This window comes from Budorcas taxicolor, chromosome 16 (genome assembly GCF_023091745.1).
Source record: "Budorcas taxicolor isolate Tak-1 chromosome 16, Takin1.1, whole genome shotgun sequence".
Lineage (NCBI taxonomy): Eukaryota > Metazoa > Chordata > Mammalia > Artiodactyla > Bovidae > Budorcas > Budorcas taxicolor.
Genome location: NC_068925.1, coordinates 32,710,130 through 32,728,847, shown reverse-complemented (window position 1 = coordinate 32,728,847; position 18,718 = coordinate 32,710,130). Strand labels below are relative to the sequence as shown.

Sequence of the window (18,718 nt, the reverse complement as noted above, 5' to 3'; positions counted from 1 at the left end):
TGGCGTGCACAACACTGGACTCACTTGGTCACAATTAGGGGCTACCACCTGGCCCTTGGAGGAAGAGAGAGAACTGTTTACTGCAGTAAGAACTAGGGGCTTCTTTAAGGGAAAGGACAAAAAGTGACCCTAGCATATCTGATTGTGCCATACTTTTTCCTTTATGGTCTTTTTTTCTTTTTCCCTCCAGAGCTGCCCAGAAGTTAAATCTCTCATCTAAGAAGAAGAAACATCGGCCTTCCACTTCTTCTGTTGCCGAGCCACCTCTCTTTGCCACCAGCTTCAGCGGGATTCTCCAGACGTCCCCACCCCCGGCCCCGCCCTGCCTGCTGAGAGCCGTCAGCAAGGTGAAGGACACCCCAGGCCTGGGCAAGGTAGGCACCTGGGCCATATCCACTCAGGTTTCGACTGTGGGGTTCTGTGTCAAAGGCAAGGAAGAGAATGGGGGCTCAGTTGGATAATTAAAACAAGACGGTGATAGGGAGAGGAGACAAAATGAAATTCATTGGGAAGTACTGTAAAATTTTCCTCTGGTTACATATACTAAGTGGTAAATTAAGACATTCCATCTATTGGAGATGTGGTTTGATTTTGGCAGGAGGGGAAAAAAAAAAACCAAAACTCAGCCTTGTATTGATTGACAGAACTGTAACCAATTAAAGAAAGGACCCCAAAGCACAAAAGATGGAAGGCAGAAGCAGGAGAGACCAAGAGACCGTACAGAAATAAGACATAAAGATGCTAGGTCATTTCCCTGAAACACTTTCATTGTTCCTCCCCTTTAGAGAAATCACAAGTTCTTCTTTTGAACCAGACCACTGATGGGATTTCTGTGTGCCATTCTAGCCAAGAAATGCAATTTTGAATTGTTACAGTTACTTAGAAATGAGGTACCTAATAAGATGTAGGGACACCATCTCAAGACCTGGCTCAGCTGTGTTTAGGATAACTTTGTTTTTAGATGTCATCTCTTAACTCTCTCTTCTGAGATGAACGTCTGGGTGAAGTGACATATAGTTTACTCTTCAATGGGTAAATAACTTGGGACTTATAAAAACATTTAGCTGAAGAAAGGGGTGGTTGTTTCCTTTCTTTTGCTGTCATCACAAGTAGGCTGGACCATGCCACCTTGCCAGTCTCTCACCGCTGACTCAACAGCGCTCGTTTTGGAAGCTGCAGGTCTTGCTGAGGCAAGTGGCTGCTCAACTGTGTGGACTAAGATTTTCCTTATTTGTTGTTGCTGTTGTTCAGTCACTTGGTCTTGTCTGACTCTTTGTGACCGCGTGGACTGCAGCACGCCAGGCTTTCCTGTCCTTCACTACCTCCAAGAGTTTGCTTAAACTCTTGAGTTGATGATGCCATCCAACCATCTCATCCCCTGTCACCCTCTTCTCCTGCCCTCAAACTTTCTCAGCATCAGGTTCTTTTCAGTAAGTGGGTTCTTTGCATCAGGTGGCCAAAGTATTGGATCTTCAGCTTCAGTGTCAGTCCTTTAATGAATATTCAGGGTTGATATCCTTTAGGATTGACAGGTTTGATCTCCTTGCAGTCCAAGGGACTCTCATGAGTCTTCTCCAGCACCACAGTTTGAAAACATCAATTCTTCAGCACTCGGCATTCTTTATGGTCCAACTCGCACATCCGTACATAACTCCTGGAAGACTTTCCTCATTTAGGTCACTGATTCCCGTTCCCCTTGACCCTCAGTGTGGTTATTACCAGGTTCACGGCCTTCAGTGGCCTCAGCCTGACTAGTGGTCCTTCTGGAGTTTACCCCACACCCTCTGCCCTTCTTCCTTCCTGCTCTTCTCTCTTCTCCTGCTTCCTCCCATGCCTTCCCACCCCCAATTTCACCACCCACTGAAAGTACTAACTTACTAATCTACTCTGCTACTCTTTCCAACAGAGTTTACATTTTAAGATTATGTTGGATAGAGCAATATTCCTTTTTTTTTTTAATCACTCTATTTCCAACTAACCAACTACACCAAACTGCTCTCCAAGTATCAAGCATGCCATGTCTTTGCACACAGTAATTTTTACTATAGGTCTTCCCTCCATCTCTGTCAGACACATGGTCCAACTTTTAAAAATCAGTTTGAAAGTGAAAGTGAAAGTCACGCAGTCATGTCCAACTCTTTGTGACTCCATGGACTATACAGTCCATGGAATTCTTCAGGTCAGAATACTGGAGTGGGTTGCCTTTCCCTTCTTCAGGGGATCTTCCCAATGCAGGGATTGAACCCAGGTCTCCCACATAGCAGGCAGATTCTTTACCAACTGAGCTCTCAGGGAAAGCCCCCAAATCAGTTTAGTACCTTCTTTAAGAAAGTGAAATCAGTCAATGAATGAATTTCTACTGTGCCTTCTTCCTTCTTTAGTCCCAAGCAATGCTTATTTTGGGCTTCCCAGGTGACTCAGCGGTAAAAGAATTTGCCTGTCAATGCAGGAGACTCAGGAGATGCAGGTTCGATCCCTGAGTCGGGAAGATCCCTGGAGAAGGACATAGCAGCTCACTCCAGTATTCTTACCTGGAAAATCACACAGAGGAGCCTGGTGTGTTACAGTCCATAGGGTCACAAAGACACAACTTTGTGACTGAGCATAATGCTTATTCTAATGGAAGGCATTCAACCCTGGAATGCTCCATGGCATTGGATGGGACTTTCCCAGGCCCAGTGGTGAAGCAGAAAGCCAGGCAGCACGGCAGTGGCCTGGGCTCAGCCTGCAAGGGCTGCTGAGCATCACCAGCCATGGAAGGAACTGGAGGAAACCCCATGAGCAGGACTCACGTGGGTGGTAGTGGCACCCCTTTGGGGGCATACTGAGGTCATACTGGATGGCTGATAGACTGCCTTCTAAAAAGGGTGGGTACAAGTAATTGCAAGGCTTAAAAAAACTTTTTTTTAAATTTATTTGTGGTAAGGTACACATAACAGAAAATTTACCTTCTGAATTATTTTTAAGTGTGCGTGGACTTTGCTTTAGCTAAGAGGAGTTTGGAACTTTAGTGCCAGAGCTGAACCACCCTGGACAAAGTGACACCAAATTCCCACTGCAGTCTCCTTTTCCCCTGCTGCTCTAAAAGACATCCTACTTCTCTTCTGAATACATGTGAACCAGTATTTAAATGCTGTCATTCTAAAGAGGTACCCAACTATTAGCCAACCTGGGGCACCCATGTACCCTTACTATGACCCTGACCAGGATGCCTCAAAATGAACCACATAAGAAACCATCCTCCTCCATCTGTGGCAGTGGCCCAGTCTGTGGTTTCTAAAATGGTTGTTGCAGATATACGTTCAGGTGGACCTGGGCCCCGAGCAGAGGACCTTCTGTCCCCACTTCCCCCATCCCGGCGCCCCTTCCTGGAATTCTGAGACAAAGCGATCAGGGCATCAGGAGGGGCCTTAACCAGCAGAAGGACTGTTTCCATCCATGATGAGCCGAGCCTTGAATGAAAATAATCTGGGGGGCGCTGATTTGATCTTGATTCCAAGATGTACTATATGTAGTGATCAGAGAGACAAATAAGTAAGATAAGCAACATAAGACCAGGTATGACGACAGTTAATGTTAAAGTCATTCATAAACTAAAGCTCACAAATGATACCCTTTTTTTAAAAGCAAAATACTGTCCCTCTCACTCATTTGCAGTCCAATGTGCTGTTTTAAATGGGAGAGAAAGGGTGACATTACCAGCCAGGAATGCAGGAAGCCGGCGTTTGTCCATGGAAGTAACGGGAGAGAAAGGGTGACATTGCCAGCTGGGACTGCAGGAAGCCCAGAGTTTGTCCATGGAAGTGGGGTCATCAGGCTGAGTGTCTCAGAAGATAACAGAAAGTGTGACTTCTGTCTGACGATCGACCTCGCAGCAGCTTTCCAGCTGAGCATGGAGATGTAGGCACTGGTGGAGAGGAAGTGACAGCGGGAGGGGGTATGCTTTCTGGAAGGCAGTGTCATTATATACTTTAACTTGAAAACACGTGTGATTGAAACCAGAGGTAGAGAAGTACACCTCCTCCTGGCTCCTCCCTCGGAGGCGTGTGCTTCTCCGAGTGCGAGACGCCCATGACTCTGCCACGGTGGCACCAGTGGCCTGAACTTAGCGGAGGTCCATTTACCAGGCTCATGCTTTTCTCACCCTCTGCTAGTCCACTACCATGAGGAACTGCATTCTTGTGCTGAGTCGCTCAGTTGTGTCCAACTCTTCGACACCCCAGGGACTGTAGCCCATCTGTCCGTGGGATTTTGCAGGCATATTCCCAGGCAAAAATACCGGAGTGTGTTGCCACTTCCTTCCCCAGCATTCTTCTTGTTTTTGTTCAGTTGCTCAGTCATGTCCAACTCTTTGCAACCCCATGGACTGCAGCATGCCAGGCTGCCCTGTCCTTCACCATCTCCCGGAGCTTACTCAAGCTCATGTCCATCGAGTCAGTGATACCATCCACCCATCTCGTCCTCTGTGATCCCCTTCTTGTCCTGCCTTCTATCTTTCCCAGCATCAGCATTCTTCTTACCTGTATGGAAAAATCCCTGTCAATTTATCTCTGTTGCATAATTTATATGTTAACATTTCAAAGAAATACAGTGGAGTTTCATATAGAACATAAAGAATTGGCGCTATTACATTTGAAGTATAAAAGTTTCATAGAATTGCCTAATTCTCAATTTGGCAATTTGGTAACTCAATTATTTAACCTGGGGGTGGGGTGGGGCTGGGATTTTTGAGGCCCAGTGAGGAGCAAGCCCAGCCCAGCCCCAGTTCTCATCTTCAACCACCAAGGACTTCCTCAGGAAACCCGAAGACACCTTTTGTGGGTTTGTTTACAGTTATCCCCAAGAAAACTGAGGCCCTGAGGGAGCAGGAGATTTCCCAGTGCCTCCTGAGTCAAACCCAGGGGTCAGGACCCATGAGACATTTTATTCCCTTCTGTTTCACGTGACCTTTAAAAACTCCAGTGGAGACAAGAAAGTAAGGGAACGATAAGGGCAGCAGAATGAACTAGGAACCAGTCACCTTCATCCTGTAGAGGACAGGCTTCCCTTTTCAGAGTCGTGGTTGAGAGGGAAAGGGCAGTGACGGGCCAGGGTAGACACATAGCAAGTTAGGAGTGCCCCACCTTCCTCTCCTCTCATCCCACTGCCAGCTGTCTCCAGCAACAACTTTCCTCCCTCACCCCAACCAGGCCCTCCACCCAGAGTTATCGCTGGCCGCCAAGTGCTTCTTGAGGCAGAAGCTTTTCTGGAGACCACAGTGATGGGCAGACTTGGGGTAACTTCAGTGTACCTGGAGCTGAAGCACAGTGTACACACACACACAGGAACTATCTCAGAATCCCCAGCACCTAGAGTAGTACTTGGCACACAGCAAATGTTTATTGAGCGTCTTCTATGGCTCAGATGGTAAAGAATCTGCCTGCAATGTGGAAGACCGGAGTTCCATCCCTGGGTCGAAAGATCCCCTGGAGAAGGAAATGGCTACCTGCTCTAGTATTCTTGAGTGGAGAATTCCATGGACAGAGGAGCCTGGTGGGCTACAGTCCATGGGGTCACAGAGTCAGACGCGACTGAGCTGGTAACATTTTCACTTTCCTATGTGTCAGGCCCTGTGCTGAGCACTAGGCTTGCCGCGATGGACATACAGGCAGAATCTGCCCTGACAGCACTTACAATCTCATCATTTTAATAGTCAGCCTTAGACATTTCACTGACTTGGACCAAGATGAAGGATGATTTGACTTAAGGAAAACTTGGAATCACAGACTTCAAGTAATTCTGTCTAACTTTCAAGTTATATAAAGAAGCTATAGTACTAAGCGGTCGTGTAGAGACATTCTTAATGAACAGATAAAGATGATTAGTGGATCAAAGCAGCTTAGTCCCTGTTTATATTTCATGGGTTTGACTTTATGTAAATGATATTTCTAATCTGTTTGAAAATGGTTCCTTCTCCTAAGTCAGTAAAAGCTCTTCATGAAATTTGTTTGCACAATTAATTAACATCCATGTTTAAGGTTCATTTGTTAGTGTGTCACAGATTAATGTCAGAGCTCTTAGTGCTGGATTACAAGCTTCTAGAGCAAAGCATATATTATCTGTTTAACTCACTCAGTATTTGACTTTGCAGCCCCACCACGGGGGCATGTATGCTTTTAAGGGTGAGAACGGTGATAGTGACAGTTACATTAGGGATGGTTAATTCTCCTCTTCCTAGAAGAATTCCTGAAGGGAATACATGAAGCATGAAGGGAAAAGAGAACTTCTCTTCCTTCATAACCTCCAAAAATGCCTTGACAGAATGGAATCGTCAACTCTCTGCCTTTGTTCCCTCAAATATGCTTTGTGAATACAAGAAAACTCCTATATGTGGGTACTAGCAACAGGGAGGACTTCCCAGGTGGCTCAGTGGTAAACAGCCCATCTGCCAGTGTAGGAGATGTTAAGAGATGCGGGTTCAATCCCTGAGTTGGGAGGATCCCCTGGAGGAGGGCATGGCAATGCGCTCCAGTATCCTTGTCTGGAGAATTTCATGAACGGAGGAGCCTGGTGGGCTACAGTCCATGGGGTCGCAAAAGAGCCAGACACGACTGAGCAACTACACAATAGCAGCAAGAGAACAGACTCTTTAGAATTTGGAAAGATCATAAAAATTGGATGAAACAAACATGAAGAATTATGGAAAATTGAACTGGAACCAGGTTGAGGTGGGCTTGTCATACTCGGTTTACTCAGTGGATACCTGTAGACATACTGTGCTCCAGGTACTGCAGGAGGCGCCACTGCTGGGGACAGTACACAGAAGCTGGTGGGCTGCTCTGGGCCACATGCCTGCAAAGAGGGGAGCGTGTGTATATCACCTGTATATACACCCCTGGTCTCCTGGGACTCCACCCTTCTGTGAAAATGCTTGCCTGGCGTTCAGCCTCAGCCACCTCTCCTGAGCTACAAATGCTGTTTTCTTCTCCTGGGGATCCCCCTTTGCCTAGTCTCTGGGTAGAAGAAGGGTTGTAGTTCCCATCATGCTGGATCCTGACCACTACTCATGCCCATCTATCTGTACATTTCTGAAGCACTTCACTAAGATTTCTCTGTAGACAGTGCAGCCCCAAGGCAGGCAACTCCAAGGAGTCCTCAGAGTTGTGGTTTAGAAACAGACTTGTCTGGCTAGATTATTTTTCTTAGGCAATAGAGGTGGGAGCCACTATTCTTCTTCACATGCTAAGTTGCTTCAGTCGTGTCGTCTGCGACCCTATGGACTGTAGTCTGCCAGGCTGCTCTGTCCATGAGTTTCTCCTTTCAAGAATACTGGAGTGGGTTGCCATTTCCTTCTCCAGAAAATCTCCCCAACACAGGGATCAAACCTGCATCTCATGTTTCCTGCGCTGGCATGTGGGGTTTTTTTTTGTTTGTTTTTTTTTTACGACTAGTGCCACCTGGGAAGCCCTTCTCCACAGTGCTTGATTTTCAGTCATCTGCTTCTTATTTAGCACTACTTTTCAAACTCTGTCGCAGCATATTTTGACCTCTATTTTTAAAAAAAATCTATGACAAACTTAGACAGTGTATTAAAAGCAGAGATATCACTTTACTAACAAAGGTCCATACAGTCAAAGCTGTGGTTTTTCCAGTAGTCATATATGGATGTGAGAGTTGGACCATAAGGAAGGCTGAGTGCTGAAGAATTGATGCTTTCAAATTATGGTGCTGGAGAAGACTCTGGAGTGTCTCTTGGACTACAAGGAGATCAAACCAGATCAATCCTAAAGTAAATCAACCCTGGATATTCATTGGAAGAACTGATACTGAAGCTCTAATAATTTGGCCACTTGATACGAAGAACTGATTTATTGGAAAAGACCCTGATGCTGGGAAAGATTGAAGACAAAAGGAAAACGGGGGTGGGGCATGGCAGAGGATGAGATAGTTTAGCATCACTGACTCAAAGAACATAAATTTACACAAACTCTGAGAGACAGTGGAGAACAGAGGAGCCTGGCATGCTACAGTCCACGGGATCACAAGGAGTTGGACGTGACTTAGCAACTGAACAACAACAAAAAACATAAAACATATTCTCTAAATAACATCTCCCCCTCCACACACACACACACACACACGCACTCACTCTCACTCACTGCTTGGCTCATGTTACCAGGTTCTATATTGTCTAGACTTAGTTTAATTCTAAACTTCTCCTTATTTGGTGTGTAGACTATAGGATAGAAAAAAATAAATGAGCCATGTGTGGTTTTCAGTAGAGATTCTTTCCCTTTACAGATTTATTAACATGTTTAGAGCAGAAGTCATTCAATTACTAAGCCCTTGTGACACTGTAAGGAAGAAGAAGCCAAGATTCCTGTTAAGTTTATGTTCTGGTTGCAACAATAAAATTGAAAATTAGATTAAAATTTTAAATAAGATCTTTTTTAAAGTACTAACGAAGCTCTTATTCATTTGTTCAGCAAGTAGAAGTAGCCAGTGTAGCTCTTCCTTGTTCAGGAAGTGATGCCAGGCAATACCAAGGAGAAAATCTCATGCCTTCTAACTCACCAAGGTCTGAGTTATTGAAATAGTATGCAAATGATCCAATTCATCATTTCTCCCTTTCCTCATCCTAAAACTTTACCAAAGCAAAGAGAAAAGATTTGAATCAGCCTTTAACATTTATTTCCAGTGTCCTAATGTGATGGGAAATTCTGGATCTCACTGCTCACTCACCAGGGATTACTCTCCCCACTCCCTTAAACATGCCAGACAGTAGAAAGGAATCTGAGCTTTCTATTTTGGTGTGCTTTTGTGGGTTGGGGAGAAATAGACTGCCTAAATAAAACATGCTCATTCATCAGGATAGCTGGCTTGATAGCTTTGAAAATTGAATTGTTAGCTCTTCTGGGAAATAAACTCATGTGAACTTCCACTCCCTAATTACAGTTGTTTTCTATGCTCCGTTGGTTTTGGTTGAGTCGGCTAAGCTCCTGTAGTTAGTTTGGGTTTTTTTTCTCCTTTCTTTCTTTCTTATTTTGACCCCTTCTCCAACCTGTATGTCCAGAGAAAGGAGACTTGAAGAAAATGTCCCGACTCATTAATCTTCCTGGTTCCTTCACTATCACCACTCTGCCTCCGCCCCCAGCAGACACAGAGTGGTCCGCGTCCCTCCTAGAGCCCACCCTCCCTTGAGCATGCACAGAATGCTGCTGCAACACTGGACCCCCAAGCTCAGGAAATGTAGGTGCCCTGCTGGGAGGGCTGCACTGGTCCTGGGGCCAACCTGAATGGCTAAGTGATGAGGTGGGACTTTACAGCTGCTGCCATGTCATTCTTGAGTTTAGCAGGCTCATTCTTGCAAAGACGGAAAGTGTTGGGAAGATGTTCTCCATTAAAGGCTACTGGACAGAAAAGTCATAGTAAACCACGTGTAAAAGAAAGCATGAGGGCCATTTTTGTTCTTCATTATTGATATGACTGCCTTTAGGACAGCTGATCAAGTTGTATGGATATATTTTTCTGTTGGCTTCATTATTAGGTGCAGACGGAGAAGGGTAAGCAGCGTATTTCAGTTTAATTACATCAGATTTCTGGTAGGATGGCACATTAACATTATATATAGAACACTAATTTTCTGGTTTTCTTTGCCTGAAATATCCACACAGAGCAAACTGCATGAAATGATTCATGGGTAAGCAGGGAGGAAGTTTGTACTCTTTCAGTGCCAGCTTACATAAAGAACACTCAAAAACTGTTGAGTGTTTTATGGTAATTCTGTTAGTACTAGGCATCCTAACTGGGCATTCAGCACAGCGTAGGAACCATCCTGCATGAGAGAGCTGTCATAAGAAAGCAAAAGCACCAACAACATCTGAAGGACAAGACCCTAGTGGGGCTTCCCTGGTGGCTTGGTGATAAAGAATCCACCTGCCAGTGCAGGAAACACAGGTTCAATCCCTGTGCCAGGAAGATCCTGCATGCCGAAGAGCAGCAAAGCCTATGGGCCACAACTATTGAGCCTGTGCTCTAGAGCCCAGGAACCACGACTGCTGAGCCCACAGTGCCACAACTCCTGAAGGCCACATGACCCAGAGCCCGTGATCTGCAGCAAGGGAAACCACCACCATGAGAAGCCCAAGCACCGCAACTAGAGAGTAGCCCCAGTTCACCACAAGCCCAAGCAGCAGTGAAAACCCAGCACAGCCAAAAAAGACCCTAGTGGTCTTTGGCCCTGCTTACTTCTCAGCACTGAGTTGCCCTGGGAGGGTGACACCGGGGAGAAGATGCTGCCTAGTGCTGGCACTCTGGCAATGTGCAAGTGCCAGCAGCATCCCTCCCTGAGACATTTTCCCAAAGACCATCTTGTCCAATCCTCTCATTTTGCATATGAAAAAACTAAGGCCCAACAAGATGAAGTAACTTGTCAACCCATTTTTGTGGGAGAAGCCAAAAGTTTAAGCTTTGGAGTGTAAACGATTGTGAGTCATGAAGACTTTAAGGCAGAATTTGAGTGGGTAATTCATTTTTTTTTACATGTTTTTATTTATTTGACTGTACTGGGCCTTAGTTGTGGCATGCAAACTCTTGGTTGCAGCATGTGGGATCTAGTTCCCCAACCAGGGATCAAACCCAGGCCCCCTTCATTGGGAGCTCAGAGTGTCAGCCCCTGGATCACCAGGAAAGTCCCTGAGTGAGTGATTCTTAAACTTTCCCCCAATTTTGTGACTTCAGCTTCAAGTCTATGACTTTTTAAAGGAATTGAGATGATGGGAGAGGGGTGTGTGTGTATGCACACATATGCACACACTTGTGTGGTACGAGGTGGAAGGTGATTTTTCTAAGGTTTTTTTTAAAGGCTATAAACCTTTAGCATAATTGGAGGATAGGTTTGTGGGGCTTCTCGGAATACCTGTAATCCCTAATTAGCACCCTGACTTATGAAATGGAAACACAAGATAAAATAAGGGAATTCTCTCTGGAATAAATGCCACTTTCTCAATTAAACAAAGGGCAATAAGATGGATTGTAATGCCAGAATAAGTCTTTTGATCATTCTTTGTCCAAAAACCACATTTTAGTCAGGCTCAGCTCAGTTTAACAGTTACTGATATCAAGAGTGTGGGAAGCATAGGTATATTTTAAACTAACATTTCTAACATCTTATCTTTCTATGTCTTTCTCTTGCTAATGGCGGAAAGAAAAGTTAATCATGATTTGCTATAATTATCCTATTAAAATAGGACTGATAGTAATGTTTTATGAAAAAAAAAAAATGGTGAGTCCAAACTGCTGAGTTAATTAGAAAGATGTCCTTTGTGCCTCAGAGTAGGAAATGCTATTCTTGCCTACTCAGTGACTAGCTTAACAAAACATTTGAATTCCTTTATAATGCTTCATTGAGCTGAAATGTATCATTATGGAGGGGGGAGATCATTCTGATACATTCTTAAAAGCAAAACATATTTTGCTTAGATTGTTAAATAGTTTCTGAAATAAAAATTGTCTAGCTTCTGAGAGGCACAACACTCCCTGTGTTCTTTCATGATCCTTTGCAAGTTCAGTTTAGCTCTGTTCGGTAATGCTGTCTTAGTCTGTTCCAGCCACTATAACAAAAATACCATAGACTGGGCGGCTGAAACAACAAAAACGTATTTCTCTCAGTTCTGACGGCTGAGCAGTCCAAGGTCAAGGTTCTGGCAAAGTCCGTATCTGATGAGAGTTCTCTTCCTGATTTGCCCGCAGTCATCTACTTGTTCTTCACTTGATAGAAGGCAGAGAAAGAGCACAAACAAGCTCTCTTGTCTCTTCTTATAAAGACACTAATCTCATTCATGAGGGCTCCACCCTAATGACCTAACCACCTCCCAAAGTCCCCACCTCGAAATTCCATCACCTTGGGGGATAGGATTTCATTACATGATACTGGGGGGGACACAAACATGATACACAAACCAATCTCCAAATTCCAGTCTTGAATTTGAGTATATATAACTTTCTAGATGAAACAAAAGTATAACCATGGCAGGGGAAAAATTCCTTCCAAGTTTCTTTTCCTGTTCCCTTGGTCTTGCCTGTGTGTTCCACACTACAGCCAACTATTCATATAAAAATTTTGTCCATGTGCAGCTTAGTTGAGATCTCTTTACCACCAACAATGAATATCTGGTGGATTCATTAGTGGAGCAGTGTCCCAGCTGTAGCTAATCAGAGGTTTTGTTCTTACTGAAACCACCGATGATAAAATCATTTTGTTTCCAGTGCTAGCTTCTTAGGTTTGTAGGTTCAGTTCTGCACGTTCAGGAGTGTGAACTCACAACAGTATGCCTGCCAAGGGTAAGAGCGCTCTTGCCTGCTCCATCGCTGTTCCCAGATAGCCCAGCTTAATCCCTGGTCCCCTGCCCACCCCCAGAGCAGCACCACCTATACTGTGTTTATGACCCTTGTCTGTGTCTGACAACTTACAGCATCGCTGTTGGGCTGGAGCAGCTCAGGCCAGCTTGGGCAAAAGGCAGAGGACTGAGACCATGTAGTGAGTTTGGTTTAGTGGGTACTGGTGGAGGAGCTGCTAGGGGCCATGCATGGCTCTCTGGAAGCTCATGTGTGCTGTGGCATGTGGGGGGAGCATGGGACCAGGCAGTGTGGAACCAGTTCGCAAATTCCTAACCTACAACCATCATCATTAAATTATCTGCCTCTGGCTCTTTCTGACCCTCAAACAGTAAGTCCAGAGAGGTTGAAAGTGAAAGTGGTAGCCGCTCAGTCATTTCCTACTCTTTGTGACGCCACGGACTGTAGCCCGCTCGGCTCCTCTGTCCATGGGATTCTCCAGGCAAGATTACTGGAGCGGGTGGCCATTCTCTTTCTGGAATCTTTTGGGGGTTTTTCCTTCAGCAGCTTGGCCACTGCCCTACCCCATACCTACCCCTTGAATTTGGGAAGAAGAACAAAGGTCCTTTGGGAATGTCTTACCCCATGAACGAGCTGAGGGACAGTTAACCCTGTCATTGTGAACTTGATCTATTCCGTGATTCAACTATTTTGAGAAAAACATTTCACTATATTTGTATCAGAAGGTTTTCAGTGAAGGGTACAGTTTTGGAAACCCGATCAGTAAAATACTGCCTGCACTGTGTTGTCATGTAAAGCAGCTGTTTTTGTTTGTCAGTAAGTCCTGTCTGACTCTCAATCCTATGGACAGAGCCAGGCTGCTCTGTCCATGGAATTCTCCAGGAAAGAATACTGGAGTGCATTGCCGTCCTTCTCCAGGGGATCTTCCTGACCCAGGGGTCGAACCCGAGTGTCCTTCATTGGCTGGCAGGTTATTTACCACTGAGCCACCAGGGAAGTCCCATATAAAGCAGTGGAAAGCTAAAAATCATAGGAAATGGGGAAGGCAGAGAACAGGGATTGTTGGTCTACCTTCAGCTGCTCTGTCCCCCATTCTATAGAATGTGGTAAAAATTAGCACCCTGCAGGGGCCCCAAAGGACTCCAGGACTAAAAAAGCACCATTCAGGCTACCACCAGCTACACTGTGCTGAAATCAGGCTATCCACTCTGGTTCCCAGTACAAGTGGCCAAAGCGTGGGCAAGAATGGCATCCAGCCTGGAACACTTGCTCTTGTCTGGAGGTCCTGCTGTTTCTCTGCTCAACTTCTGCTTGGCTGGTTCCTTCCAAGCAGGAATGCCATTTCCTTGAGGAAGATTTCCCTGCTTAGGTGCCCCATTAGGGTGCTTTCATAGCACCCCAAGTTTCTTTTCATTGCATTCGTTACCCTATAGATAGCTGATCTCCTTAATTCCATGTTGAATGGTTCTCACTATTGGCTGTAAGCTTCTTGAGGGCAGGGCCTTGTCTCTCTTGCCGCCCTTTGAATCCTACACATGTGCTCAGTAAATCGTAAGTGTATCAGTCAGGGTTCTCTAGAGAAGAAGAACTAACAGGAGGTGTGTGTGAGTGTTTGTGTGTGTGTGCAGAAAAAGGGGTAGGGGAATACACACAATCATGGAGGCTGGCAAGTCCAAAATGTATGGGAAGGCTGGTAGGTTGGAAACCCAGGGAGGAGTCTGTTAGCAGAATTCTGTTTTCTTCCATGGAGGTCAGTGTTTTTCTATTAAGACCTTCAACTGTTTGGATGAGGCCCATTCATGTTATGGAGGGTAATCTGCTTTACTCCAAGCCTGATGACTTAAATGTCAATCTCATCTAAAACTACCTTCCGAGAAACGTCTAAGACAACACTTGACTACAAAAATATCTGGGTATTGTGGTTCAGCCAAATTGACATACAGAATTAGCTATCACAGGAGGTGAATGAAAGGATGATGGGACTCATGACCTGGGTCTCAGTTATGCATTGATGATCTGTGTGAGACTTACGGCTCACACCTCCTTTCATCCATCTCCCTTGATCTTTCATACAGCTCTTGGGAGTGGGCAGTGTCGGGGAGGGGGCAGCGTCAGGCCCTGCTGATAGATGAGGTTCAGAGAAGGTAAGAGATGTCCCAGAGGTGTCACAGCTTTTCAAATTGGATGGGAACACTCTCCAGCTTTGTTTTCAGTATTCATTTCTTGTTCTTGCGACATATATTGGCCGTTTCTTCGTGCCACTGGAACACTGTTCTGAGAGTTTCATATGTATTAACTTGTTAAATCCTCATTACAAGTCTGTTGGAAGAACCTGATATAATAACCCCCATTTTACATCTAGAGAAGCTGAAACAGGTGTGAGAAGGCTGCTCAAGGTCATGTTGCCTAGTCGCGGTGGAGCTGGGATATACAGGAACCCCATTTCTGGGACTTGTCATGATGCCATCTCTCTGCACCCTTCACATGCAAGCATTTGGCTTCTGGAAGGGCTCAGGAAGCCAATGTCCCTGGCTCTCGTGTTGCAGCTGCATTTGCAGGGTGGTGAACACAGGTGAGGCCGGGGTCAGGCCTCCCTCCTCCGCTGCCAGCATCCCACTGCTCTCTCCCCTCATCATCTTGAAGAGCTCTGTTACTGTCCCTGTGGTGTTTTATCACCTGTATTAAAAACTCTAATGATATGAGTTGCCTGTGTGGCTCCTGTTTCCATGTAGGAGTAAGTGTAAATTAACCTCCAGGGACGTCCCTGGTGGTCCAGTGGTTAAGTGAAATGCAAGGGATACAGGTTCGATCCCTGGTTAGGGAACTAAGATCCCATGTGCAACTGGGCCTGCGCATCGCAACTAAGACCTCATGCAGCTGCACAAATATTTTTTAAAATACTGTGCTTAAAAAAAGAAAGTAAACAAATATTCAAAATGATTTGTTAAAGGCCAAAACAAACCCCCCAGATGTCCTAAATTCCATGAGAGAAAAGGCCCTTGTACTCTAGCCCAGAATAGTGGCAACCTTGAATCAGAGCTGGGTGGGACCTGGAGCTGACCCAACAGTGGATCCCATCCTAGACTATATTCAACCACGTGGGCAATTCAGTCCCATTAAAATTCTCTGTCTGGAACACCAGCTCAGTGACACTAGGGATGTTTGAATGTCAACTCTTGCTTCAGGAGGTATGTTGTGAGGATCTATTGAGCTGTGGTCTATGGAGACAGTGCTAGGAGAAGCAGCGCTCCCCAAACCCCTTTTGCCTGCCCTCCATGCTGGTTTCTGCTCTTAATTTTCTCTCATGATGGATCACTCTATCCCCCTGTCCACACCTACCCCCTCTTCCTAATCTGGCTAAGCGCCTCCTTTTGTCAACATCCCATATCCATTCCCCACATCTGGTGTTTTGCACCTTGTCCTACCCCTAAGCAAAGACTCTGCACATCAACCATTTACTGCTTTATATTTTTCTCATTGTTTTATGGGTATAATTTATCTCCTCCACTGAGTGTTTAGTCTGTGAGTGTGGGGGTCTTGGTTTATACTGCTTTCATATCCCCGCAAATGTTTAGCCATATGCCAGGCAGATAGAACTCCCTGAATTGAATGACATTAAAGTAAAGAGTCTAATAGTCACTTTGTGTTTATTTTTCCTGCTTTTGCCTGCCCCATCCCTCATTCGTTTATCCGTCATCCATCCATGCATGTGTCTGTCCATTGATTGGCTCAGAAGACATGTGTGATGTACTTGCTATGTGCTAGTAACTTTGGGAATACACAGATGAGTTCAGAATGCTCTCTGTCCTTAAGAGTTCGAAAAATTGCTATTCAAAAGAGTTAAAAATCATTCTTGAGGTAGACAACTCAAACTAAAAATACCTATTCTTATTGTCATCACTCTGGCTTATCACGGCAGATAAAGCTGAAATTTGTGCAAGATAATTGGCCTCCTGGTGAGTTTTCTCCCTCTTTCCTTTTTTACTGAGCACACCATCATATTCCTAAAGTATTCAGATTACATTGTGATGACAGCTGATAGTGCAGCAGGCAAGAGACGATGTATCAATACTTCTGTTTCGTTTCTAACACTTTGATAATGATATACGACCCGCAATTCCCCTGCAATTAGTTCGTGTGAATGAATCACAGTGGCCTCCAGAGCATCTGCGTTCTGGCAGACTCTCTTAACAGAACTCACATGTCCTGTACTGAGAGATAGAATTCCCCTGAACATGTGTGATAAGGAAGTTGTACTTGTCCTCTTAGAGGTGGGCTGAAGCAAGGGGCTTTTTAAAAGGTTGTATAGCAAGCTGCCTACCCTTGAGTTATGCTCCCCCACCCCCTCTACATTCTCCTTCTTCTTTTATCACCGAGGCAGACGCTTCCTACCTTTCAAACTTCCCGTGTTGCCTGGTTTCCTGTGAGATGCTCCTATTAAGATATGAGACTGGTATCAGTGGTCAGTGTGATTCTGAAGTTATCTTGAAAAATAAGTGTACTCGAAGGTGGTACAGTCTGGAGTGGGGATGAGTGGAGGGGCCTAAAGGTGAAATGAGAGGGATTTGTCTTAATTAGAAGTCTTTTTAGTTTCAAGCAACTGTCAGAAACTTTTAGTTTCTGACTAAAAACTGAAACTTTTTAGTTTCAAACCGTCAGAAGAGGGAAATGACTGGAGGGATGTTGGTGTCGGTGGACCCAGAGCAGGGAAAGTCAGGGAGGCCTGGGGCAGGGTTCACTGAGGCTCCAGGACTCTCTTTCTCTCTCTGCCTCTTAGCTGTGCTTTCTCCACATTTTGGCTTCAGTCTTCAGTTCAGACCAGCTTTTGCCCTCACATACCTGCTGACAGCTCTGAAGTCTATCTTACAGCTTCCACCAGCAGACCCCACAGACTCCTCTCTTGCCCTGAAAATTCCAGAGAAGGGCTGGGGTTGGCCCCGATTGGGTGTGGGATGTAAATAAGTGTCTGTTCCCATTGGAACATCAGGGTTAGAGTGAGGAGGAACATGTCCAAGTAGGAGAAGATGCTGCTGCCAGAAAGCCTGAACAAAGGAAAGCTATCCTCAGGATTCGCAGGAAGGTTTAGTGAGCCTTTAGGAAAAAAGACTAATACAGGGGATGATGTGCCTCAAATTCAAATGCAACCTAATCAGTATTTACTGAGCTATTGAAACAAGGGTTTCTTTGGGAATTCATTTTGTGGATCACTCATTTAGCAGTTTCTAAGGAAGAGTAGCATGCCTATGCAAGAGAGCTTAGAGAAAAGGTGGATGACCAAGCACCTAGATGCAGGGCCAGCAGGTGACCACCTGCAACTTGTTAGACTCCTCTTGTGAAGAACAAAAGTGGTTCCCAGACCAGCAGGGGGACTGAGCCTGGATTGTGCCAGCAGCTGTCCAAATTCTTCACCCCACTCCTGTCCAGCTGATCACGTGGCTTCCCTTTCGAGTTGACCCTTGCCCTCAACTGAAAATCCAAAATATTCAGCTGGGGGCTGCCAGAGACTACTCCTGCTCTCCGGCCCCACCTTCCCCCCACTGGCCCCTTGAACCCAAGAGAACAGTTTTCAGCGCTATGAGGAGGAACCTTCCTCTTGCTTCCAGGGCTTCAGCCATGCTCCTGCGTCTTCCTCCTTGACTCTTCATCTTTCTTGTTTGGGATTGATTTTGGGTGCTATTCTCTCCTAGAAGTTTCCCTTGGGCCCCCAAGCCTCACGCTGTCCTCACAGCAGCCCTGCGGGCCCCCAATTCAGTGTTTATTTTGCTGTGTTGGGTTTGGCCCACTTCCCCTCTTCAGAATCTCTGAAGGCAGGAACTTCATCTGACCGTGCCCATGCCTGGCGCTCCCTGCACACATAGGTGCTGGATAAACATTCACTCGCTGAGGATCAGAGGGCAGAGAGCTGCAGGGACAGGGTGCCCACCATGTCACTGTCCTGCCTGCCCTCTCAGAACATTCAGGTTGAATGATTTCAGTCACCATTTACATGCACAGCAACATAATAACTTGTGAAGGGCACATTTATTTGCAAGGCAAAATGCCTGACATTGTCACTCAAAAGACCTCAGTTCCAGGGTCTCACTTACCCAGGCTCAGGAAGAGGTGATAAGGGGAGAGGGTTAGTTGATGCATTTTGTGTCTAGGCGATGATGCCGTGTTACACAGAATGCTCTCAAATCTTTGACAGGAGTCGAGGCAGAATTCTTGTCAGATTATATAAGAGAAACAACTCATCATTCTGCTTCACATACTGGGATCTACTACGCATCTGTGTTTTCTTAAAGCCTTTGTGTATGCTGGCTCTTAGTACTTAAATTGAAATTTAAGGAAATCTGCTTTTAATACCAAATGGACAGCAAGTAATGAGGGTTTTTGATTTGCT

General features: G+C 45.4%; 1 protein-coding gene across 1 annotated transcript in view; it reads left to right on the top strand.

Annotated features, from left to right (window-relative positions):
* Positions 1-18,718, top strand: part of KIF26B (kinesin family member 26B) — a 509,132-nt gene that overhangs the window by 359,946 nt on the left and 130,468 nt on the right. Inside the window, exon 5 of the mRNA XM_052653992.1 lies at positions 191-374. Coding sequence (XP_052509952.1) covers positions 191-374 — 184 coding nt within the window. The remainder of the gene's footprint in view (positions 1-190; positions 375-18,718) is intronic.